The sequence below is a fragment of the Setaria italica genome, chromosome VII (genome assembly GCF_000263155.2).
Source record: "Setaria italica strain Yugu1 chromosome VII, Setaria_italica_v2.0, whole genome shotgun sequence".
NCBI classification, from domain to species: domain Eukaryota; kingdom Viridiplantae; phylum Streptophyta; class Magnoliopsida; order Poales; family Poaceae; genus Setaria; species Setaria italica.
The window spans coordinates 26,608,322-26,633,536 of record NC_028456.1 but is presented as its reverse complement, the minus strand read 5'-3'; the positions used below and the strand labels follow the sequence as shown (position 1 = coordinate 26,633,536).

At 46.1% G+C, this 25,215-nt stretch overlaps 4 protein-coding genes across 4 annotated transcripts; 1 reads left to right on the top strand and 3 right to left on the bottom strand.

The window, feature by feature from the left end:
* Positions 1-929: 929 nt before the first annotated feature.
* Positions 930-9,346, top strand: LOC101768200 (zinc transporter 9). The gene is made up of 3 exons (XM_004976389.2): positions 930-1,564; positions 2,062-2,211; positions 8,829-9,346. The coding sequence occupies exons 1-3, from the start codon at positions 941-943 to the stop codon at positions 9,132-9,134; spliced, it is 1,080 nt and encodes a 359-aa protein (XP_004976446.1). The 5' UTR covers positions 930-940; the 3' UTR covers positions 9,135-9,346.
* A 4,502-nt stretch (positions 9,347-13,848) lies between these two features.
* LOC106804427 (expansin-B5) lies at positions 13,849-15,567 on the bottom strand. The gene is made up of 4 exons (XM_014805495.2): positions 15,227-15,567; positions 14,985-15,097; positions 14,658-14,851; positions 13,849-14,551 (listed from the first exon to the last, which is right to left on the bottom strand). The coding sequence occupies exons 1-4, from the start codon at positions 15,474-15,476 to the stop codon at positions 14,218-14,220; spliced, it is 891 nt and encodes a 296-aa protein (XP_014660981.1). The 5' UTR covers positions 15,477-15,567; the 3' UTR covers positions 13,849-14,217.
* Positions 15,568-17,202: 1,635 nt separating this feature from the next.
* Positions 17,203-18,356, bottom strand: LOC101767790 (expansin-B18). Its single transcript, XM_022828192.1, has 3 exons — positions 18,249-18,356; positions 17,936-18,132; positions 17,203-17,818 (listed from the first exon to the last, which is right to left on the bottom strand). Exons 1-3 carry the CDS (start codon positions 18,309-18,311, stop codon positions 17,494-17,496), a joined length of 585 nt encoding a protein of 194 aa, XP_022683927.1. The 5' UTR covers positions 18,312-18,356; the 3' UTR covers positions 17,203-17,493.
* Positions 18,357-20,969: 2,613 nt separating this feature from the next.
* LOC101767390 (expansin-B5) lies at positions 20,970-22,502 on the bottom strand. Its single transcript, XM_004976387.3, has 4 exons — positions 22,173-22,502; positions 21,979-22,091; positions 21,677-21,870; positions 20,970-21,582 (listed from the first exon to the last, which is right to left on the bottom strand). Exons 1-4 carry the CDS (start codon positions 22,399-22,401, stop codon positions 21,249-21,251), a joined length of 870 nt encoding a protein of 289 aa, XP_004976444.1. The 5' UTR covers positions 22,402-22,502; the 3' UTR covers positions 20,970-21,248.
* Between the last annotated feature and the right edge of the window lie 2,713 nt (positions 22,503-25,215).

The following is a 25,215-nucleotide window of genomic DNA, read 5'->3' as shown; positions in this document are numbered from 1 at the left end:
AGCTGAAATCCGGAGGCAGCCGGCAGGAGTACAGATCGAGTGAGCTCAAGAGAGAAAATTGCTTCATGTGAACATATGAAAATCTTTGAATTTTGGACGTTGCATGCTGACTGCATTCGTCTATACGACGACGCATGAGATGTACAAAAGTAAGTGATCAGCACCGTTCCCAAATATAAGATATATTCCTGCCCACAAGGAGGAGAATGCGCGCTCCAAGATTGGTGATTGGTGCAGTTGGCGATCTTATGGAGGAGACTGGAAAATGAAATTTCGTGAAATAAATTTATTTGACCCTACAATTTTGGAAATACCGTTAGGATTAAATTTTGGAAGTACCTTTAGAATCCTGCCTATATTTTTAATTATTTTTTGTCACGGTTTCATCAGAAACTATCTCTAATCCATCATATAACAACAAAGAAATAAGACAATATATCACAAGTTTAACACACTACATAGACTTGTTACACGAAATTTCGGTAAATAAAATTTATCGGAGCCTACCGATAAACGGAAATTTCGTCGATTTTTTTTCCTCCCGAGAAGAGAAGTGGATTGACAAGGACAAATCAAAAGGTATCTATATATCAAGCAAAAAGAAGCATATCGGTAAAACTGCGGCCGTGCAAGCAGTACGCAACGGGCATGACGTTTGAAACGGCCAATGTACTATACTATCAGACTGTACTATAGGCAGCTAAACCAATGTCCATGACCTACTCCTTGATAAAATCTAATAAAATTGATGCCGCGCTGTCAGTTCTCAAGAAATTTTCTAGTACTCGATTATGTTGACATTGGCATCTCGCTGCATCCTTTTGTTTAATTCCGTCCTTGATCAGGGTTTTGGCAGCGCTATCATATGTCTACTAGTATATGTAGGCATACGCGGTGAGCGCTGTTCCTCGCCATTATCCTCTCCCCCTTGGACCTAAACATGGCTGCCGATCTCAAGCTCGCTGCCTTCTGCCTCCTCGCCGTGGCATCGCTTCCACTGCTCGCCGTCGCCGACTGCGAGTGCTCGGTTTCCGCCGATGAGGACAGCGACAAGTCGAGGGCGCTCAAGCTCAAGATCATCGCCATCTTCTCCATCCTAGTCTCCAGCGCCGTGGGCTGTGCCATCCCTTCGCTCGGCCGGAAGATCCCGGCTCTCCGCCCGGACACCGACCTCTTCTTCGCCGTAAAGGCCTTCGCCGCCGGCGTCATTCTCGCCACGGCCTTCGTGCACATCCTCCCGGACGCCTTCGAAAAGCTCGGCTCGCCGTGCCTCGTCGACGGGCCCTGGCAGAAGTTGCCGTTCGCGGGGTTCGTCGCCATGCTTGCCGCCATCGCCACGCTTGTCGTCGACACCATCGCCACTGGCTACTTCCAGCGCGCGCACGCCAAGAACGCTGCGGCTGTCGGAGACGTGGAGACTCCAGGCCATCATCACCATGTCCATGCCCATGCGCACGGTGACCATGGCCACAACCACGGTATGCCTGCCTTGATCGCGTCGTCGTCATCGACTTCGAACACCGACGACCACGCACAGCTCATACGCCACCGCGTCATTTCACAGGTGATCGATCGGCGCAAGCATACCATTTATAGTTGGCTAGTTATTGATGCATCAAATAAAACTTTTGCTGCTAAAAAGTACAAACCGCATCTTACGCTTTTCGCTAATGGGACAAACAAATTATCCCAGCACCTTCGTTTTGGTTTTTCTAAATTTATAGCTTTTGCTCTGCACCTAGATATATGGTATATCTAAATACGTAGCAAAAGTTATGTAGGTAGAAAAGTCAAAACGAATAGTAATTTGGAATGGAGGGAGTATATGCTAAATCGAATATAACAAAGCACAGGCTTACCGACGAAGAGGAGGGTTTATCCAACACAAATTCGATTGCTACCCATATGTAGCAAATATTTGCATGACAGATGTCTCCAAAGTGCTTTAAATTTTAAGATTATACTTGCTCATTATGCAATTTCTTTTTGGAAATCTAAAATTATGCAAGTGCTTTTATTTTCTCATGTGTAATCACCTTGTCATTGAATGAATATCTCAAGGTGCTGGAACTGGGGATCATTGTTCACTCGGTGATCATCGGGATGTCTTTAGGGGCATCTGAGAGTCCCATCACGATCAGACCGCTCTTGGTTGCATTAACATTTCACCAGTTCTTCGAAGGGATAGGGCTTGGAGGATGCATTGTGCAGGTATGGATATATTCTTTTACAAGAGTTATTGAGGCCAGAAAAACTAACAATCACTTATATAAGCATATGCAAACTTCATCCTTAGCTTTGAAATCTTATGCTTATGATCAATTCATCACAAATTTGGAAAATCTATATCAATAGATATGACAATCGCTCTTATATCAAGGGCTGTTTGACAGAGTTGGTCATTTCTATCTCTAGAAAATTTGGAGCTGGAGCTATACATAGGTTGAGGGTATTCAGTTCATCCATCTTGATCTTATTCTGGTATCAAAATATTTATTTAAACCATTTTAACTTGTCCTGCAAACTCACTAAAATCCTAGAAGGATCTTAGAGATGGAGCTTTGCCAAACATACCGTAAAACTTACAATCTGAACTCTCTAGATTGGTATACATTGGTACTGGTGGAGCCCTAAAACTCTAAATCCTGTTTCATTAGATGCCCGGCCGGTAGAATCATTAAATATCAGGCAAAAACAGCGCTGAAATTTAATTAGCCGTGCCTTAAAAATAAAGTCCCTGCTATATTTGTCAAATTAACCCCCTTTAGACAATCGCAAGAGTAAATTCCAAACTAGATTTATCATGATAAGAACAAAACCTAGCGTGCAAATCTCTAACATACTAGACAACATCAAGCACACCAACATAATCTCAGAAAGCATGCTGAAATAGCATATCAGACCACGGTGTACGTACTTAGCTATGATGACAAGCAGTGCGGACGGAACGACAACGGTGTTGCGGACGGAGCGCAGCAGACGACGTCAAAGAAGATGGGATGCCACAACACCGGACTTGGACGAAAGATGAACCGTGGCTAAGACCTTGAGTAGTCGCGCGGAGCGCTTCCCAAAAACCATATTTGCCCTCTCCCGATGCAGGATCACAAGAGCGAGAGGTTGCGGAGACCTGCTCTCCCATTCACCGGCGTTTGAGATAAAGTAGACCACGGCGGTGGCGCAGCAGCAAGAAGAGGCTAAAACCCTAGCTCGATTAGATGTCTTTTCGGTAGAAGAACCCACGATCTCATGTTGCGATCATGATCTAAACCGATTAGGCTTCCATATATCTCGCTGACTTGAAGGCCAAGTAACCAAAAAATAAAACGGCAAAAGGAAACCGCGCCACCACAAGGCTGGAGGCTGGATTTTGGTGGACCATTCACGCAGGTGTCGCGCGCCCTTTGCCCTACCCTGCCCGGCGAGGCGAGGTGAGTCATGGAGTGGCGAGCGAGCGTGCGCGTGTGGAGCTTTCCTTCTCTCTCCACACACATAGCTTGGAGGAGTGGAGGCAACCTCAACATTTATGTTGGCCATCATTCTCCTTCACTAGCAATGTGGGACTAAAGGTTTGCACCACTCCAACCACTTGCTCATGCCCATATGGGCCTTTGAGATTTATTTGGAATTTCTAAAATTGCAATGGGTCAAGCCCATTATTTCGTAAATCCCCCACCAGATCTCAAATCTCCATCAGAGATTTTGCCTGTTTCTCACTACTGTTTATATATCAGTATTTCAGCAAGGACTGTTAAGTTGAACTCTCGCCTAGAGCTTCAACCTACATTCATCCACAACTTGACAATGGACTAAGCCTTGACTTGCAAGTTTTGTGCGGACAAGTTTCACTCAAAGTCGGAACTAGTACCTGGCTGCTAGTAGCCTACCCCGCGGGTGGAGCATATTCGTCATACTCCTTGGTCTCTTCATGAGATTATTAGAGATCACCCAAGTCTCATAGACTGCGACGTTCTACAGTCGGCTCATATAGGTGTGTTCTTTCAAGAATGCTCTGTAGGACAACATCTTCACTTAATCAAGCCAATAGAAGCACATTAAAGCATATTGCTAACCTTCCTTACAGCATTTGAGAGTATTGCATCTTTACATAGAGAGGGTTTAATAATTACTCTCCTCAGTCAATCGACAGCTTGTTTTTCCCAAATCCTAATTCACGGGATCTCTAAACACGGGTTACCACTACGGCAACTCAAATGGATCTCATACCCATCTCCCTCGATGCACATTCTATCACATTCCGTGATAGCCCTTTTGTAAAGGGATCTTCCCGGTTTTTGTTTGTTTGAATATAAGTCACACTTATTACTCCGGAGTTTCTCAACTTCCTGACAGACTTCAGTCGTTTGTTGACATGTCTTAATGATTTTGCGTTATCCTTAGCACTATTCACTTTGACTATCACCGTTTGATTGTCACAGTTCATAAGGATTGCCGGCATTGGTTTATCAACCACAGGCAAGTCCATCAAGAGATCACACAACCACTCTACCTCAACAGTGGCTGTTTCCAAAGTAGTAAGTTCTGCTTCCGTGGTTGACCTCGTCAGAATGGTCTGTTTGCAATACCTCCATGATATTGCACTACCTCCAAGGGTAAACACATACCCACTCGTGGCATATAGGTTATTAGCGTTCGAAATCCAGTTCGAATCACTACATCCCTCAAGCACAGCAGGGTGCTCAGAATAGTGAATCCCATAACTCATAGTACCCACCAAGTAACGCATAACCCTTTCAAGTGCATGCCAATGATCAGAACCCGGGTTTGACATGAACCTACTCAACTTATTCACAGCAAAAGCTATGTCGGGTCTCGTTGCGCTAGCTAAGTACATGAGTGAACTGATAATCTGAGAGTATCTCAGTTGGTCTTTAGCAATTTTCTTATTCTTTCAAAGTATCACGCTGGGATCATAAGGTGTTGGAGAAGACTTGCTATCCATATAACCAAAATGGTTCAATACCTTCTCCACATAATGGGATTGCGAAAGAGTAATCCCATTCTCATCCTTAATCAGCTTGATGTTTAGAATAACATCAGCTTCTCCCAGATCTTTCATATCAAAGTTCTGTGAAAGAAAAGACTTGACCTCATTGATCATATCAATATTTGTGCCAAAGATCAATATGTCATCCACATACATGCATAATATAACTCCTTCACCCCCACCATGGTGATAGTACACACATCTATCAGCCTCGTTAATGACAAAGCCCGCAGAAGTTAAAGTTCTGTCAAACTTATCATGCCATTGCTTAGGTGCTTGTTTCAGGCCATACAAAGATTTCAACAGCTTACACACCTTGCTTTCTTGGCCCTTCACCACAAACCCAGTAGGTTCATCCATATAGATCTCCTCATCCAACTCTCCATTTAGGAAAGCTTTCTTTACATCCATCTGGTGGACGATAAGACTATACAAGGTAGCTAGAGAAAGTAGTGCTCGAATAGAGGTCAATCTAGCGACAGGTGAATAGGTATCGAAGAAGTCTTCACCTTCTTTTTGTGTGTAACCTTTGGCTACAAGCCTAGCCTTGTACTTATCCTAGAAAGATACAATCCACTGTCTTAGGTCCTAACTTGCGCTTCTTCGGAATGGGTACATTGACTTTTACCAAGCACCCCCAAGTACGCAAATAAGAAAGTGATGGTTTTCTCCCGATCCACATCTCATATGGAGTTTGATCTTTTTCTTATTCGAAACTTTATTCAGAATATGACATGAAGTCAATAGAGCCTCCCCCACCATGCTTTAGATATACCGGCAGTATCTAACATGGAATTAACCAAGTTAGTCAGTGTGCAATTTTTCCTCTCAGCAATCCCGTTGGACTGGGCAAATAGGGAGGCGTCCTCTCATGAATAATACCATGTTCCTCACAGAATTCATCAAAGATTTTTGGAAAGTACTCGCCACTACGATCAGACCTTAGACGCTTGATATTTCTCTCAAGTTGATTCTCAACCTTAGCCTCATAAATTTTAAAGTAGTCTAATGCTTCATCCTTAGTTCGCAACAAGTAAACATAGCAAAATCTAGTCGCATCATCAATCAAAGTCACGAAGTATCTCCTTCCACCTTTTATCAACACACCATTCATCTCGCACAAATCAGAATGTATGAGTTCTAGAGGTGCCAAGTGTCTCTCCTCAGCGGTCTTGTGAGGCTTCTGAGGTTGCTTTGATTGCACACAACTATGGAACTTAGAACCTTTGGCAATGGTGAGGTTTGAAATTAAACACATGCTGGAGAGGTGAGACATTAAACCAAAATTAATATGACACAAACATGAATGCCAAGTACTCGCATCATCACTAACGTTGCTACAAATATGGTTCACGAACTTATTACAAAAATATGCAAGGGAAAAGCGGAACAACCCTCCGCACTCATAGCCTTTATCAAAGAATTGTCCATATTTTAACACGACTAATTTATTGGACTCTAACACTACCTTAAACCCATCCTAGCACAGGACCGACCAGCTCACAAGATTCTTGTTGATGGTAGGGACATGATGCACGTTCCTTAGCTGCACGATCTTTCCTGAAGTAAACTTCAGATCTACCATACCAACACCATGAACAACAGCATGTGACCCATTCCCCATCAACACGGAGGAATCCTGGGTGACCTGGTAAGAAGTAAACATGGAGATGTCAGCACACACGTGAACATTAGCACCCATGTCAAGCCACCAACTAGTGGAATGAAAAACTGAAAGAACAGTAGGTAGATTACTGTACCCGTCTCCAGTGTTGCCTATGGTCACCATGTTAACATCCTTGGACCCATTGGCCCTTTTGCCCTTGCGGTCTGCACGATCTGGACAATCCTTAGAGAAGTGTCCAAGCTCACCACAAGTGTAGCAGTTCACTCAGCCTTATTCTTCTTCTTCTTGAAGGTAGTAGTCTTGACGACTTTGTTCTTTCCACGTGGGAATTTCTAGACCATGTTGGTGCTGGACTTACCTTGGTCTCCTTTCTTAGCAGTATCCTTCTTCCGAGCTTTCTCCTCAACATCAAGAGATGCTATCATATTTTCAACTAATATCTCTTGTCCCCTATGTTTCAGAGTAGTGGCAAAGTTCCTCCATGAGGAAGGCAACTTTGCAATTATGCAACCAGTCACAAACTTGTCGGGTAATTGACACTTAAAAAGCTCAAGATCCTTCACAATGCACTGCACCTCATGGGCCTGCTCCACCACAGAACAATTGTTCACCATCCTGTAGTCATGGAAACTCTCCATGAGGTATAGTTCATTACTTGCATCTGTTGCATCATACCTTGCAACCAGAGCATCCCATAGCACCTTCGCATCCGTCATGTCTATGTAGACATTGACCAGACGGTCAGATATAATGCTAATGATACATCCCATGAAAAGGTTATTAGCATCATCGAACTTTTTCTGCGGTTCAACAATAAGTTCGCCTTTAGGTTTGCCAAGCCTCATGTCCCAGATGTTCATAGCATTAAACCAGATACAAACCTTTGATTTTCACCTCTTAAAGTTCACACCGGTAAATTTTTTCGACCTTAGTGACTCAGCAAAACCAGCCATACCAAAATCAACGGATTGCCTAAAATAAGGTTTTTGGATTGTTGTAAAATTAGACAACAACAAGAGTAAATTCCGAACTAGATTTATCATGACAAGAACAAAACCTAGCGTGCAAATCTCTAACATACTAGGCAACATCAAGCACACCAGCATAATCTCAGAAAACATGCTGAAATAGCAGATCAGACCACGATGTACGTACTTAGCTGTGATGACAAGCGGTGCGGATGGAATGACGACGGTGTTGCGGACAGAGCGTAGCAGACGACGTCGAAGACGATGGGACGTCGCAACACCGAACTTGGACGGAAGACGAGCCATGGTGAAGACCTTGAGCAGTCGTGCGGAGTGCTTCCCAAAAACCTTATTTGCCCTCTCCAGGTGTAGGATCACAAGAGCGAGAGGTTCTGGAGACCTGCTCTCCTATTTGCCGGTGCACACCGGCACTCGAGATGGAGTAGACTACGGTGGCAGCGTAGCAGCGAGAAGAGGCAAAAACCCTAGCTCGATTAGATGTCTTTTAGGTAGAGGCTAATAGATCTCATGTTGCGATTGTGATCTAAACTGATTAGACTTCCATATATCTCGCTGACTTGAAGGCCAAGTAACTAAAAAATAAAACGGCAAAAGGAAACCGGACCATCGCAAGGCTAGTGGCTGGATTTCAGTGGACCATTCACGCAGGTGTCGCACGCCCGCGCCCTTCGCCCTGCTTTATCTCCCCACACACATAGCTTGGAGGAGTGGAGACAATCTCCATATTTATGTTGGTCATCCTTCTCCTTGGTTTGCACCACTCCAACCACTTGCTCATGCCCACATTAACCTTTAAGATTTATTTGGAATTTTTGAGATTGCAATGGGCCAAGAGCCCATTATTTCATCACCCCTTTATAACGGAACACACTAAATTTCCAGCCAATCCAAAACGCAGTCATGTTTATAAGAAACTTTCCATTATTTGAGTCGCATTCTTCTGATATATGAATTTGCCTTGCCCAATCTCACGTCAATGTAACCGGACCTACATACGTCACGTTAGTGAGGCATCGAGAAAGTAGTATAAATCCTGAAGTTCCATTAAGCGGCAAATCCTAGCTAGATGGATAATTCATGGAACGGGATTTCCATCAAGCTCCCTCTGAAATTTAATAGAGACAATAAAGAGATGACCTAGCACTCATAAATGAGAAACATAAAATAACGAACATTAGGTGATGAAACTTTTTGGTTCTTGCAGGCCAGATTCCGTCTTAGGTCTGTTGTGACAATGGCGCTCTTCTTCTCGCTCACGACGCCCGTCGGCGTGGCGATCGGCATCGGCATCTCTTCGGCTTACAATGAGAACAGCCCCAGGGCCCTGATCACCGAAGGGGTCCTCACTGCAGCGGCCGCTGGTATCCTGAACTACATGGCCCTTGTCGACCTTCTGGCCGAAGACTTCATGAACCCTAGGGTGCAGAACAGCGGGAAGCTGCAGGTCATCCTCAATGTCTCGTTGCTGCTTGGGACGGCGCTGATGTCCATGCTTGCTATCTGGGCGTGATTCGTGAACACTCGACAGGGTCGATATGGAAGAGAGGGGGAGTCGAGACATCCCTCTTGATATTCTTCTTTTGGGTAAATGTTTACTGCTACACGATTTATCACTTGTGTTGTTTGATTCTTTCTTGAAAGGCTGATTTGTATTGTTTGTAAAAAATACGCTGATTATACTACACAGTACATATATAGTAAGTTGTATGTAATAAAAGTTCCGGGCTGAACTAAACCTGTTGTGCATTTGTTTCATCCAAACAGGCAAACAGTGAAAGCAAAGCTGTTATTTCCCTTTTGATGAATTATGTCGGATATTGGTATTAGGACCGCAGTTAAATTATGTCAAGCATATTGGTAGGACCGCATGAATAGTTATTTGGATAGAGTACCCAAAAAAACTCTATACTAAATTAAATGGCCAAGTTGACTAGTAGGCCATCAGATAAGTACATGTTCACACGCCATGCATTGCATGTTACTGACCGTCTGGAACTTGGAGCTAGGAGATACAGAGGATGCATGTCGACATGGTGACGACATGTCAAGGAATGGTTCCACAACCCAAGGATTCCTCATAGACATAGCTTGTTGGGAAGTATCCTGAATAAGTTAGGCTGAAGGCTGTGGAGACCCCTCTTGCTCGCTCGTGCTTGTTGCTGCGATGTGAAAGGTGCATTCGGTGATGATGCTTTCCAGGTTTTCATGGTTTTTTGTTGTGGTGGTGTTGGTCTTGCTGTCACTTCCGCCGCGTTGTGTTTTTATTCTTTTTATTAGTCGTAAAATTCTTTGAAACCCTCTTCTCTCTATCAATACAAGCTAGGCAGATTTCCGGCTGACGACAGTTTAGAAAAAAAAATGAGCCACACGATTTGATTAGCGCGAATTGAATCACCATCTTCAGCTTGAGATATTGCCTGAATTGATAATCATTTTACCTTCCATTCATCAAGGACATAGTAAGTCATTGACACGATACGTGAGTACAACACCTTGCCAAGTGCGGAAGTCCTATCCATCTTCAACAAGATTTTAGTCTACATACCTCCCAGTATTTGATGAGATTAGTGCTACATAGTAAACAGAGGGCCGATATGAGTTCGGAGAACAAACCAACCAACCAGGTGCGTGACATGTGCTATAATAATTTGATTGGAGGGGATAGGTGGGTGATTAATTATTTTGGATCTCAAACTTGAAATTCATTTTCGCTCTCAAATTGTGAGTCGATTTTCATTTGATCCTTTTGAACCACCATGTTGTTTAGAATAAATTCAATAAAATGGGATCTCATATGCATATATGTTACTTATTGTTTTTGCTTTTAAAAGATAAATATTTAGAATGTAACATTTCAACATTTTGAATAGTGTTCAACTAATTTGATATACACTACTATATATCAACTACCTCAACATTTTCACGTAAAATGTTGAACTAGTTTATTGAAACTATTCAAATAGTTTGAATAAATGTTGAATTTAGTCTATCAAAATATTAACGAAATTTGTTTAATACTTCATATGTACTAGGTCACAAAATGTTTATCAAAATTAACAAACTATTTATAACTATTTTATTCAGTTTTGCGACCGAATGTAATCATACATTTGTGGAAATCAACATTATCAAAACTACTTTGGGAGTTAATATAAAATGTTGGTTTTCACTTACGGTTCTAGTCACATACCAACGTATGACTATGCTATTATTTAAAAAATATATGATATTTTCAATGCATAAAAAATAGACAATATATTTTTACACTCAAAGGCTCTCGGGCAAGTCATCACACCATTTTATATATTTAAATTAAATATACAAAAATGTTATTCATGTTGTAGCATGCACTTGATCCTGTGCCATTGTGATTGCATGTGGTACCCCTTAGCCACACTACCTAACCTTCATCTATGTTGACCACGAGATTGGCTGAAATTCAAATGTTATATTTGGACATATAAATGACTCCAAATGAAAAGGTTATCAACTATACAGAGTTGTAGAACTTATTGGGAACTACACTTTTTCTGTAAGAATTTTCTACATCCATTTTTCACGAATATTTTTAAATTTTACTATCCACTACAAATGTAAACATACACTTTGCTTTTTCATGCCTTCCACATTAATCAACTTAAGAATTGCATATATTATAGTGTTATCATTAAAGCTATTAGATCTCATAATTTATATGTCACCAATTTTTTTTGTGTTACCATTCTTATTACATCCAATATTTGAAATAATCCCGTGAATACGTTTTGTATACAATATGTTATCATTCTTTTTAGTGATGTAAAGCATATGGTATTATTGTAAGTTTCAATATTTTTGTAATATGACATCCGATTAGGAGAGAACCATGACAAAAAGAAAGTGGATCTCAACATGTTATGAATTCCAAATTAACTACAAACCAAATTGTGGGCATCAAGAAGACTCCAAATAAAAAAATAATTTGTCCACTGCAAAAATATACATCTAATGAAGGCTATAATTTGTTTTCTATAAAAGTAGTCTCTATCCAACTTTGTATGAAAATGTTATTAGTTTTCATAATACAAACACAAATTTGGATCGAATATATTACTAGTGGCGGTTTTTAGGCTTCAACCAAACTTGCAAATAAGCAATTATCACAGTCCACTAGTGCCTAAATCCAACTATGACTATGTCATTTATGCACACCGTTTTCATATTGGGCCGATGGTGGAAATGCCCCAAATTATTTATTTTTACAAAGGAAGCTTTTATTGATCTTAGACAATTACAGGAAGATAACATAATCATTCCAAGTTCACTCCCGACATATGCCTAGTTAGGAAGCACACAACCTTTGATTATTACTGAAGAATAACAACTTGATATCATGTGGCAACGTTGTGGCACAAAAATAACATTCAGTTTCAGAAAATTCATTGAACTCTAGGTCATGTTTAGTTCACTTCAAAATCCTAACTTTGGCACTATAAAAAAGAAGATTCCCCATCACATCAAACTTGCGGTACATACATGGAGTACTGAATGTAGACGAAATCAAAAACTAATTGCATAGTTTTGTTGTACTTTGCGAGATGAATCTTTTGAGCCTAATTAGTCAATATTTGAACAATAATTCACAAATACAAACGAAACGCTACAGTGTTGCTACAATAATTTTGACACCCCAAAATTGGGCAACTAAACAAGGCCCTAGACAACATCACCATTGCCAGGTACAGTGGCACCATTAATGTCACTTCCTTGCGTTGAACCTATATTGAACAAGGAAGCAAAAATACACTACTGGAGAATCGACCTTTAGTATTGGTCAGTAATGTCGAGGATAGATCCTCAGTACCCGTAAGGGAGGAAGAAGACGGACTCCGACTAGAATTACTCTAACATCCTACTAGGACTCGTACCATGTAATCCTACTAGGACTCCTCCTTGTAAACGACTAGTAATCCTACCCACTGAGTATATAAAGGAGGGTAGGGCTACCTAGATCAGGAGCTTAGATCAACAGAGTCCGGAACCATCATCAATAGCCAACAATCAGGCTACACAACACCCAAGCACAGGGCGCAATATACAACCTCCCAAACAGGACATAGGGTATTATGCTACTCTGGTGGCCCAAACCTGTATAAATCTGTGTCTTGTGTCATCACTTTTACCTTCAAGTTCCAGGTCGACGATCCCCCACTAACAAATCTACTACCTTGGGATAACCCTCGGTAGGTTGCCGAGTATAAAACACCGACAAGTAACCCCCTTTAGTATTGGACGCTTGACTGGTACCACTTGTTTAGTACTAAATGACATGCTATTTAGTACTGGCCAAAATGCCTAGTACTAAATGGCACATTTAGTACAGCTTTGCGCCCAAAAAATGAAGAAAAAATTGACGAACAGCCGGGAGGTCCCCGCACACGCACATCGTCGCAAGTCCCAAGTCACGCGAATTTTACCATTTAGTACCGGTCAGTGTTATTGCCCGATATTAAAAGGCCTTTGAGGACCGAAAATTTCTACCCGGTACTAATTTCGCACGTCGTCCGATACTAACGTGAAGGACGAATGCTCATATTTCTACTAGTGATAGTGCCACCATTGCAGGTGCACCTAACAAAGACAGGACCTAAAAATTTCTCCCTCAAGTCCAGGAGTTGGTGCCCAACAGGCACCAGTCCAACAAAATCTAAAACCGGCTCTTCAAATGCATTTCCACGATCAGTTCTAGAGCCCTCGGACTATAGTGAAGGTTCTTAAATTTGCAACCGAATATTTATCATGGCATTTAAGTAAATTGTTAGAACTATCTGCACATGGAGATTCTGCACTAGTGTCCTAGGTGATGTGTATGGCAGCATCATAGGTGGATTCTTTCATGAGTGGGTAGGGATACAAATGGGTTTGTTTGTCTAGTTGAAATGCCCTATGTGCGGGTTCATGAACAAACCCACTACACTCGAAGTGGACTTTATATGGGTTCACGAATAAACCCATTGCACTTGAAATTAATGGATTATATGTGGGAACATGCCCACCCTTGTATTGGGGTGTCATCTAAAAAGAATGTATTGGGGCGTGGACAAATTATCCAAAAACAACTTTATGGTTGGAAACTACTTAGGCTATCATCCCACAATAACACGGCTTTACACCATCATGATCAATACTCAGTGTCATTCCATAGAACAATTAAATCATTCTAGATGCTGTATCAGCCAATAAAATGATGCATAAAACTGCGCCACTTTCATAGCACAAGCACTTAACACTCTGTATTGCCATATCTTTGTTCTAAACGAAAGATAGGAGATAACTCTTAATACTTTGGTGCATCAGCACACATTTGATAGTGCTGCAACTCCAGTTCTGCAGTTCCTGCACTGGAGACACCGGAACATCACTAGGGAAACACACAGGTCCAACAACTGGGCCGTGGAGGGAAGAACACGTACACATACCAAACCTCCTCTTCTAACGCGGCCTCTCGCGTTTCCCGGACGCACATACTAAACTCATTCCACGACTGACTAGGCAAGACATCGCAAATGGGGGCACTAAACTTGGAACACTCCTACCCGGCCGGTCACACCGCCTCAGTAGCCGTAGTTCACCGTGGACCTGTAGGTCGCCCCGGCGCCCCACCTGGCGGGGATGGCGTTCCTGGCGACGAGCACCTTGCCGGAGCCCGAGGTGATGCGGACGGAGAAGGGCGCGCGCAGCGGCTGGCCGTTGTTTGAGTTGACGCGCCAGACGGCGCCCCACGACTGCTGCATCGGCGTCCACGAGTTGCAGCCGGCCTGCATGATGTCCACCTTGGAGATGTCACCCTCGCCGCTCACGTACATGATGAGCACGGCGAGGTAGTAGGGGTTGGAGCCCGCGTCCACCTTGAAGGTGATGGCCATGCCGCTGTACTTGCAAGGCACCCTGCACAATGCAAAGACAATGCCACGCCGCACCTTCAGTACATCACTAGTCGTGTTGTGCATAAATAAGTTCACTAGAATTACTGTCAGTTAAAACGAAATGGCACCTTTTGTATTGTATCTTGAGGATTCCGGCGGAGCGGAGGCGGTCGGCCATGCCGTGGTTGGCCATGGCGCCGAAGGCCGTGCCGCTCATGTCGAAGTGCGTCGACTCGGCGAGGCAGGCACCGCCGGGGCAGGAGTCGGTGATGGTGACGATCACTGGACGGCCGGAGCAGGCTCTGTTGCCGGTGCACTTAATCTGCACATTTATTTACTTTTAGTCAGCCAGTCAGGGGAACAATTACACGTAACTTCGCACTTTGATGGTAGTAGACACGAAAAAAAAACTCCAATCCAGTATAATCGTGTAGTGCCGACAGGGATATGCTGACCTGATAGCATGCGCCGCATCCTTGGCCGTTCTTGAAGAGGGAAGGCCCGCCGGCGGCGATCATCGACTTGAACGGGCGCTGGCTGACGGCGCCTTGGTAACCGCACGCGCCACCTGCACCAATCGGAACGAACAGGTTACTAACGAAATGAAGGCCGTCCTGAATCCATATGTTTTGCCCAAATCGTCCAAGTCCAATGCATCGCGGAACATATGTATGCTTGGTGGTAACAAAAATCTCACCGTCGCTGCCGGCGCCATAGGGGCTGCCGTACCACGTCGCGCCGCCGTAGGACCAGCCGTAGCCGCGGGCCGGCGCCCAGAGGTTCCTCCTGCTGGCGGTGTCGTTCCGCTGCCGCGAGTGATCAACCATGGGCTCGGGAGCGCCGTCGTCGCAGGAGACGGGGCTCGCAACAAGCGATAGGATCACTGAGGCCGCGGCGACCACGGCAAACCGGAGTGCGCTTGGACGACGACTAGTAGTACTGGCCATTGATCGAGCGTCTCCTGCTTGATCGGCGATATGGATCGAGAGAAGCCGGGGCTACGGCTTGATCGAGAGAAGCCGGGACTTGCGAGGTCAGCTAGCTCGGAGCCTGTTGAATAGCTCGGGTTGGGCAGGTGTATATATAGGATGTTTTGGGGGGTTCCGGACGTGGCAGCAAATATGTGTGTTCGGTTTGCATTATTGAGGCGAACGTGCGGGCATGATTTGGGGAGAAAGAAATAGCGAGCTTATTATGCATGGAAGGTCAACTGAGCCGAGTCGGCTGATCCGGAGGTGATCACGCCCTCCTACCCCCCGGACATTTGTGATTCTGTTTGCAACGTGCGTTCGTGATCGAAATGGTTGCACTCATCATTGCGTACGTACTGTTGTGTAGAGTTGGTATATGCGTATGAGCGTATCGGATTTGTACTCCGTACGTTAAAAAAAAGAAGCCGCCCGTGCACGTCGTCGAACCGTACGTGCCACCCGCTAATATCCGCCCGGGTCATATTATACGGACTGATCCGTGGATAAGTTTGGAGTTGGGACGGCGTGCCCCCCGCTCCGCCGCAACCGAGCCGTGGATCGATCGGTGCCGAGAGCTCTCGGTCCCGCTCCGGCCCTGGTTGTGACTTGTGAGCAGCCGCTGCGACTCAGACGTTGCCGATCCCGATCCCCCGAGCCGCGGCGCACGCCGCGCGTCACTTTCGTTTCGTTAGTTAGAGTTGGGGGAGGGGTCGCCGCCGCGATTGGAGCATGCAGGGTGTTGAGCCGGCGGGCAAAATTTCGCGTCTATTTGACTTTGCGATGTGTACGCACGTTGCTCGGTTTGGTCCGTGATTGCTGGTTCGAAGAACGCTTTTGGGGGTTTGGATTGGAGTCTGTTTAGCGAGTGGGACGAGTTGTCAGCTCTGACTCTGAGCTTCTGTTCATATTTCTGCACGTGCATTCCTTTGACCCGAGCTCCGAGTGGGCCATGGGTTTGAAACCAACCGGTTCTTATACTCGTTTTCTTAGAGAGGCCCAAACTGTGTAAGCCCAACTAATATATGGGCCAGAAACCAAGTATGTAATAGGAAATATAGGCCCAAACTCACGTACAGGTTTGTTAGCACTTTTTTTTGTGTCTTTCATAAACATTGAAGTACTTTTTCATGGTGATTATTTTCTATTACACTTTTCATATTTTTCCTGAAAACATAGTACAAGAATGAACATGTCCCACCAAAAAAGAGATGGCAATGTTCCATCACAGTTCTTATTTGAGCGCCTGCGCTAACTCAAAAACCATAGCCTGGAATCCCGGATAGACATGTTTCACCGCAACAATCTAACTAGTTGCGGAGCTTGACCAACAAAGCAGGGGGGCCAATCTATCAAAATGTGCACTAAACATTAGTCTACAAGCCATTTTTACTGTTTATTTAGTGAAGAATTAGTATGGGCAGGGGGGCCATGGCCCCCTTTTGTCTGTAATAAGCTCCGCCCCTGAATCTAACCAACTGAGCTACACAAAATTCGCAGTTCGTGCAATAATCTGGTTGCATACATTCTACTATGGCGGCAACACAATATTTGCCAACTTTTGTTGTTAATGGATGTAAGTTATTCAAAAGTATATGTCCAGACAAAAAATTTAATGATTAACACTCACGACATATACCTTGAACGAGCTACTTCACTATGAAACAGAGGGAGTATGCATTAAGCAAACACACAGCACTCATTATTACCACTCATTATCAGTTCTCCATTAAGCAGTAATACTGAGCTGCCATTACAAACAATGATACACACACAGACACACTTAACACACGTACCAACACATCGGTGTTATCTAGCGGCGAAGAGGGGAGAACTATACTAGTAGCGCCTCCTCCTCTGCCTCTTGCCTTTATTACTTGCAAGCTTTGCAAATCATGCAACCACTGTCGCAATGATCACTTGCAAGTACAAACACACAAACAGTGCGCAGATATTATTCGCGCACTCGACACACAACATTGTGGCTATATATCGATCAGTAGTTAACCGCCGACTGGTAGGCGGCGCCCGGCTTCCAGCCGACGGGGATGACGTTGCTGGCGACGAGCTGCTTGCCGGAGCTGGACGTGAGGCGGATGGACAAGGGCGCCTGCAGTGCCGATCCGGCGTTGTACTTCCAGACGGCGCCCCACGACTGCTGCATGGGCGTCCACGCCGCCCCGGCCCCGGTCTGCATGAGGTCGACGGCCGAGAGGTCGCCGTCGCCGTTCAGGTACTTGATGAGCACGGCGAAGTAGTTCGGGTTCGAGCCGGCGTCCACGACGAAGGTTAGCTGTACTCCGGGCCAGCTGCACTGCACGCTGTACACAACATCACGCGCATCGTTGTAAGAAATTAAAAGACAGTTCGTTACGTGGCTCTGTGTGTGATACCACGTACGTGGATGTGTAGTTGCGTTAGCGTGCATGGATGCTTACCGGGAGTACTGGATTTGGAGGACACCGGCGGCGCGCAGCTTCTCGGCTTGGCCGGGCTTCGCCATGGCGCCAAACGCCGTCCCGCTCATGTCGAAGTGGACCGGCTCGTTCGAGCACGCGCCGCCGCCGGGGCATTCGTCGGTGATGACGACGGTAACTGGGTTGCCGGAGCAAGCGTCATTACCGGTGCATTTCACCTGAGCCAACGTTGAACATTTCCTATCACGTTAATTAGATGGCAACACGCATATAGTTGCTGGTGCATTGTGCATGGTACCCCATCCAGCAAACTTTACAACATATATGTACGCACCTGGTAGCAAGAGCCGCAGCCCTTGCCGGATTTGTAGATGGAAGGGTTGCCGGCGGCGATCATGGACGAGAACGGCGCCTGGTCGACGGCACCCTGGTAGCCACAAGCCCCGCCTACGTGTATTCAGCATGTCGTTGAGAAATGAGCCAATAGTTTAGGCAGAATATAGTACTGTGACACAGAACAGAACATACCATCGCTTCCAGCCCCAGTAGCGGCGCCGTACCACGTCGCGCCGCCGTCGCTGGACCAGCTGGAGAGCTTCCGATGGAACTCGATGGATTCGCAAGGATGGAGGAGCGAGGCGATCGCTGCAACCGCAATGAAGAGCAGAAGCTGGGACTTGGAAGCCATAGCTAGCTGTTTCTTCCCTGTCTCTGGCTGCTGATCTCCTGGTTTCACTTGCACAAGGATTTGTGTAGTAGCTAGGAGAGGAGGCAAGTAGATGAGAAGCTTGTGTGTGGAATGAAGCTTTGTTCTGCGGGTCTATTTATAGGCAGCCCGAACTGTGGGCATGCATGCATGCATGCATGCATGGAGACAGATCTCAGTGGTTGCTTCCCCTGTTGGATTTGTGCATGATCGCCTGCACATGGCTAGAGTCAACATGCTGAGCGCAGAGATGAAAAGGAGTAATTAATAATCAGCCGCTTAACTGACCTAGGGAGCTAGTAGAAGCATTAGGCCGGCCGGTCCTTTTGTGTGTAGTTCACTTGTCTGATCCTCGATCTGATGATGATCTGTGGAATATGGCAATTCCAGCTCTCAGTTTTGCCTTCCTATAGATTGAGCTATCACCGTCCCACTGTAAACCTGATTTAATTTAGAGAATTTACCTCGATTCTGGTTCGTAAGGCATGGTGTACATGCATGTTTTCCTGTAACTTTCAGATCACATGAGTACCAGTGTGTAGTGTACCAGATAGAGGGTATGTTCTAATTCATCCAGGCATGAGTCCGTGGTGGTGCAACACCACACAGCAAGTGGCTAGAACGACCAGGGGGCTTGCAGCTGGGGCGCAGGTCCGAGGTGATCCGTATCTGATGAGCATGCAAAGTCAAAACGGCCGTTATTTCAGTTGGCTACGCCTGCCAATCCCGAGACCGGTCAACTAGTCCCCGCCGCCTTCCCAGATGAACCGGGCGGGACCGCCAGAAATCTCGTCGCCCTCCAATCAACTCCACCCGAAGTCACGACCGCGCTCCGCTCCGCTCGTGCCCGTGCCCGCCCCGCTCCTCCAATCGCACGGCAGCCGCGGAGCCGTCCCGTCACGCTGCAACGAGCAGCAGCACCAGCAGGTTGCCGCGATCCTGGCGGCCTTGCCGGTCCTGTCCCCAACCGCGCGACCTCATCCCCTCCGCGAGAATTCTGCTAGGCGCTAACGTGCGTCTCGGTCTAGGCCGGCTCCGGGCGCCATGCGCTTACGAACGCGGGCACAGTGGGTCGCCGCCTCGCCGGGGCCGCGTCGCGGTCGCGTCCAATCATGTGGGGTGGTGGTGGGTGAATCGTGATGGAGCTGTGTTGCGTTGGAGCTCCTATGACAGCATCTTTAAAGCCCGTATAAGCTTATGGGCAAAAAATTTCTAACATCCATCAACAAATGTTGACACTCATCAACATTTTTTACAAAAGTCTGACTTCTACCAACATTTTTCTCTAACTTTTTTATATTCTGCTCAATAATTTTTTACCTACACCAATTTTTTTTTGCACTCACTAACATTTTTTTCTCAACATTTTTTTACATTCACAAAATTTTCTATAAAAAATGTTGAGATAGTTTGTTGAGCCGTTATGGGCTACCTATTGGACTACTGCTGAGTTATAGACGTTTAGACGTTTAGTTATCCATTTTTTGGAAGATGGATAGGATTGCCGGTGTTGTGTGGCCTAGTGACCAAATAAAAAAACGCATGGATCACGGCCGCCCGGCTCCCCCGGCCCGGTGTGTTTCCCTTTCTCCTCTTGACGGCCTGTGTGCTACTCGGCTGCACAAACAGATACGGCCGTTGTAACTGTTGGCCGAGCTAAGGCCCATCCAAGAGCCCTGGGCCTTATTCTAGTAAGTCGCTTTCTATTTCTATTTTTTTTATAGAGAGAGGACGAGCGAGCAGTTTGTCTTTCTGCAACCGGGCCCGGATGTTGTGTCTAATTAGGAATAGTTTAAAAAGAATTCGTTAGAGTTGATCTATAGGATCATGCTATTTGTATCCGCTAAGTTTAGGGACATCTTCTGAATAGTACTGGAGTTTATTTGAGGACTAAATAGTGCTGGGTGAAATTTAAACTAGGACAAGAATGGGATTAAGGGACAGACTTTGGCGAAGGAAAAAAAAAACAATTCTGAACTCACATTGTTTTGAAAAAAAAAACTCCTGATGTCTGAACTAGAAAAACCCAACTGTCCAAATATAAAGTCTCCCAAACTTTCAACGCCAAATCTCAAAATCAGAAGGGAAAAACTCACACCTTTCGTCTCCCCAAAAGCACAACCGTAGCGGTCACCGACAATATTTGCGGTCACAAACTGGTTGGTAAAGACAATGGGGGCAGTGGCGTCTGGAGTTTGGTGGTGAGGCACCAACTGTGTATCACGAGAGGAGCAGATGGTGAGAAAGTTGCAGGTCATGGCAATTCGCGTAGCTCCTGGACGATCTCGGTTGGGAGATGCAGTAACTACTATAGGGTCACATGGCACGTAAGTAACTTGCTAAGCTTAGTTGGTTTGAAAATTAATGTCTTGGTATCACTAAACAGCATTCTGATTCCAAGGTTACAGTCTCTGCTTTAGAGATGGACAAAACGACACTCATGACTCAAGTGCAAATGGCCGTGCAGGGAACATGGGAAGAAATTTTACACCATCGTCTCTCGCATTTTCCGATCCACATGAACAGTTGCTTTTGACAATTGGCAAGGCAAGAGCTCACAGACCGGAACATCATTAACCTAATCACTCTGCATTCCGAAAAAAAAAACAATCACTCTGCACTAATGCCTTAGGTGCCGTAGTTCACCTTGGACCGGTAGGTCCTACCGGCGCGCCAACCGGCGGGTATGGCGTTCCTGACGACGAGCACCTTGCCGGCGCCCGAGGTGAGCCGGACCGAGAAGGGGGCGCGCAGAGGCTTGCCCGTGATGGAGTTGGCGCGCCACATCGCGCCCCACGAGTGCTGCATCGGCGTCCAGGCGCCACCGCCCTGCTGCATGATGTGCACAGCGGCGAGGTCACCGTCGCCGTTCTCGTACTGGATCAGCACGGCGAGGTAGAATGGGTTGGAGCCCGCGTCAACCTTGAAGGAGATTCCCATGCCATTGTAGTTGCACGGCACCCTATACGAAAAGGCAGCAAGCTTCGTTACACCACTGGTGTGCGTAAATCGATTTTTTCCACTAGAATCTTCAGTTGAAACTCAATGTATTGCACCTCTTGTATTGGATCTTGAGGATTCCGGCGGCGCGTAGGCGATCGCCCATGCCACGGCTGGCCATGGCGCCAAAGGCCGTGCCGCTCATGTCGAAGTGCGCCGGCCCGGCGAGGCACAGCCCGCCGGGGCAGGAGTCGGTGATGGTGACGGTCACTGGCCGGCCGGAGCAGGCTCTGTTGCCGGTGCACTTGATCTTCGTATTACCACAACATGCAGTACGCACAAAAATTATAGTGGTTAGAAAGAGAATGCACACTTGAACACACAATAAACTAACAGTGCCCTCATACCACTAACCAACCTGATAGCATCCGCCGCAGCCTTTGCCGTTCTTGAAAAGGGAAGGGCCGCCGGCGGCTATCAACGACGAGAACGGCCGCTGGCTGACGCTACCTTGATAACCGCACGCCCCGCCTGCAATGAAACCAGCATACCATTACAGGAGCAGTCACTACTACGCTTCACCTTCATTGATCAATGCCGTATACTACTTACCGTCGCTGCCGGCGCCGTAAGGGCTGCCGTACCACGTCGCGCCGCCCGAGGACCACCCGCCGGCGGCTTTGGCCGGCACCGAGGTGGCGTACCGGCTGGTGGTGGTGTAGTTCCGAAGAGACATGGACGACCTCGGATTCCCGTAGCAGGAAATGGGGCTTACAAGGAGCAGGGACAGGACTGGCAGCACGGCGAATGCCGCAATTCGGAATGCAACTCGAGCAGCCATTGATTTTCTCCTCCTCCTGTGGAGAGGGCGTGTATGGAGCAGCTGCTAGCTAGGATTGCTAAGCTTGTTTTGGTCTCTGAAGCTCGACTGGGTCCTTGGGGGTGTTATATGTAGCAGCTAGGAGATGGTTTTAGAGGGATCACGACGTACAGACGTCAGAGAAAAATACGTGCACATGCAACTGCGGGATGAACGTGGCAATTTGTTTGTCATTTCAAGGGTGTGGGAGCTCATATATTGCGGGTCAAATAGTGAGTTTCGGATAAACAAATAACGCAGGGTAGTTCGCGTCGGTTGAGCATGTGTTACAATTCCAGAAGTCGAACTGTTAGGCCTAAATATTTGCGCAATTTGTGAGCTCTTGATTTGTTAAACTCATGAGTTCGTCAAATGATGACTCGCTCTGATCTCATCATTGTTCGTACTGGTACGTACCTACATGTGCTTTCGTGCTTAATTTCGGGTACTTTTCATAGTTTTAGTACAACAAGGGGGCAGTTAGCTGACGACGTCGGCTATATTCATTTAGGACTACAGTCGATTTTTTTTGCGCATCCAGAAAAAATCGGTTTATATTTGTTTGAGTTGCAACCAACCTTTACACCCCCAATCAAGGTATACAATCAACGAAGCAAAACCGATATGAAGTTTTTGAACGAAATAAAACCGATTCAAAGTTTTTGAATCATAATTATTTTTTTAAGCCGCTTTCACAAGTCCAATGGAAGAACGTGAACTCACTTTTGGGCTAGTCTTGTAAAGATAAAATGGGAGTTTGTATATTGTACAACCTTCTTAGTTAAAGATGGATAGCAAATTAGGCTTTAGAAAGATAAGTGGTTAGGAACTGCTCCCTCCGTCCAAAATTTTCCAGATACATAACTTTTACTATGTATCTAAACGTAATATATATTTATGTACACATTAAAATTATATATCTAAAAAAAGTCAAAACGACGGAAGGGCCTCTAAGCCTAGCGGTTAGAGCATCTGAGTAGCATCCGGCAGGCCTGGGTTAATTACACTCCCCATGGGAATGAATTAAACAGATCTGGAATAAAAAAATATAAAAGGTTTGGATTTCCCCTACTAAAATAAGTTAAAATGAATAATAATATGGGATGGAGGGAGTATCACCCAGAACAATATCCGCACTTGTATAACATACTTGTATAACATAGCATGATACAAACATGATATTGTTCCACAAGTCCTTAGCACCACACCCGTCAACAACCTCTCATGGAGATTATGGAGTATACAGATCTCATAGGACACGTTAGTACCATGGAATGAAGGTTTGGTCCTCAATAAAACTCATTACATGGCTTTGATCCATGTTGACTTCCCTAATCTAACCTAAAGCCCGGCCCATTTGAAAAACAAAGATCTCTATGTGGTACCGTGGTAGCTACGTCATCTGTATGGCCGAGCATATCTTTAGATTTATCGTCATCATGTAGCTAGTGTTTTCTCCCGGTAATAATTGCAAGTAATTTTAAAATGACAGAAATAAGATGGAATCGGAAAGGACATGGAGTGCACCATGAAACAGAGGGAGCTGCAATTACACATGATTGAATTGTTAATACATAGAAATGGAACTGAATAAGAGGTTGTGATGCCTGCCACCCCCGAGCAGCGGCACCCCACCCACCCAGATCCCCCCAACCCATCCCCCCCCCCCACCTCAGCTACACCGGATCCAGTGGCGGCCAACGCCGATCTATAAAGCCCCCCTCCCTCCCCCCCCCTCTCCCCCGCAACAAACCAGCTCAGGACGCAAGAGTTTGAGCCCGAGAAGAGGTCCGACCAAGAAGGCGACGCGGCCACCCTGAAGCCCACAGTGGCGAGCTTTGCGCAACCGAAGGAGATGCAGCAACGGGACGGCGTGCCTGCCAAGACCCAAGCCCAGGTGGAGACGATCTTTATCCTTCCGGATCTAGTGCAAGATCTCCAGGTACAAGCACCATTCATGGCGATGCAGAGTGATGTGGGGCTCGAGGGCGGCATCACCGGCGACGACCCGCTAATGTTGGACATCATTCAAAGGATCAGTTGCCAAGGAATCGCTCCATATCCGCTGGCAGACATTGAACTCAGCGCAACATTCAACAAGCAGAATCCATAGGCAGAGAAGAGGAGATTTACAGAGGCAGCGAAGGGGAAGGGCATTGAAGCTATTGAAGCGACGGAACAGGGCGCGAGACAGCCATCACTACAACAGCAGCAACATCCGGTGCAGACAGCGCTCAGTGCAGATGGGAGAAAAAGCTCAATGAAGAAGGGCAGCTCGTTGGTACAAGCAATCAATGGTCATGCCTCTGCTCCACGGGAAGGTACCACATCACTGTTGGACATGAAAGGCCTGCATCCATCACCAAGATTGCCAAGGGACAACACAAAGATCTCCAACCTCATCGACGACCATGGCTTCCAGTTTGTCAAACCACCATACCAGTGGCGCAAGCTGGATGGGAATTCAAGACAGGAGCACCAACTTCACCAACCTGATGAGGCAGAACAGAGGAGAAGCTTTCCATCAGCCGCCACGATGTCAAGGTCGTCAAGCACTTCCCCGAGCAGTACCTCATCTTCTTCGCCGACAGCCGCGCCTACCACCACGCCGTGCACGACCGAGAGGTCCCGCACCGGGGCAAGATCTTCAACTTCAAGCCATGGACCAAGCGGCGCGGGGCGACGGAGAGCATGCTGGATTTCCGTGTGCGGCTCCGCATCGAGGGGATGCTCGTGCACGCTTGATCAGAAGAGGTGCTGGCCAAGATCGTCCCCAACTGTGCCATCCACTTTGTC

Excerpts from the sequence above, each read along its gene's own strand:
- LOC101767390 (XM_004976387.3), bottom strand. The coding sequence starts at position 22,401 with ATGGCTGCTCGAGTTGCATTCCGAATTGCGGCATTCGCCGTGCTGCCA. Across the intron at positions 22,092-22,172 it reads TTACGGCGCCGGCAGCGACG|GCGGGGCGTGCGGTTATCAA; the intron begins GTAAGTAGTATA and ends GTTTCATTGCAG. Across the intron at positions 21,871-21,978 it reads GCTGCGGCGGATGCTATCAG|ATCAAGTGCACCGGCAACAG; the intron begins GTTGGTTAGTGG and ends GGTAATACGAAG.
- LOC101768200 (XM_004976389.2), top strand. The coding sequence starts at position 941 with ATGGCTGCCGATCTCAAGCTCGCTGCCTTCTGCCTCCTCGCCGTGGCA. Across the intron at positions 1,565-2,061 it reads GCCACCGCGTCATTTCACAG|GTGCTGGAACTGGGGATCAT; the intron begins GTGATCGATCGG and ends GAATATCTCAAG. Across the intron at positions 2,212-8,828 it reads TTGGAGGATGCATTGTGCAG|GCCAGATTCCGTCTTAGGTC; the intron begins GTATGGATATAT and ends TGGTTCTTGCAG.
- LOC106804427 (XM_014805495.2), bottom strand. The coding sequence starts at position 15,476 with ATGGCCAGTACTACTAGTCGTCGTCCAAGCGCACTCCGGTTTGCCGTG. Across the intron at positions 14,852-14,984 it reads GATGCGGCGCATGCTATCAG|ATTAAGTGCACCGGCAACAG; the intron begins GTCAGCATATCC and ends ATAAATGTGCAG. Across the intron at positions 14,552-14,657 it reads CTCAAGATACAATACAAAAG|GGTGCCTTGCAAGTACAGCG; the intron begins GTGCCATTTCGT and ends TGCATTGTGCAG.
- LOC101767790 (XM_022828192.1), bottom strand. The coding sequence starts at position 18,311 with ATGATCGCCGCCGGCAACCCTTCCATCTACAAATCCGGCAAGGGCTGC. Across the intron at positions 18,133-18,248 it reads GCTGCGGCTCTTGCTACCAG|GTGAAATGCACCGGTAATGA; the intron begins GTGCGTACATAT and ends ACGTTGGCTCAG. Across the intron at positions 17,819-17,935 it reads CTCCAAATCCAGTACTCCCG|CGTGCAGTGCAGCTGGCCCG; the intron begins GTAAGCATCCAT and ends TGTTGTGTACAG.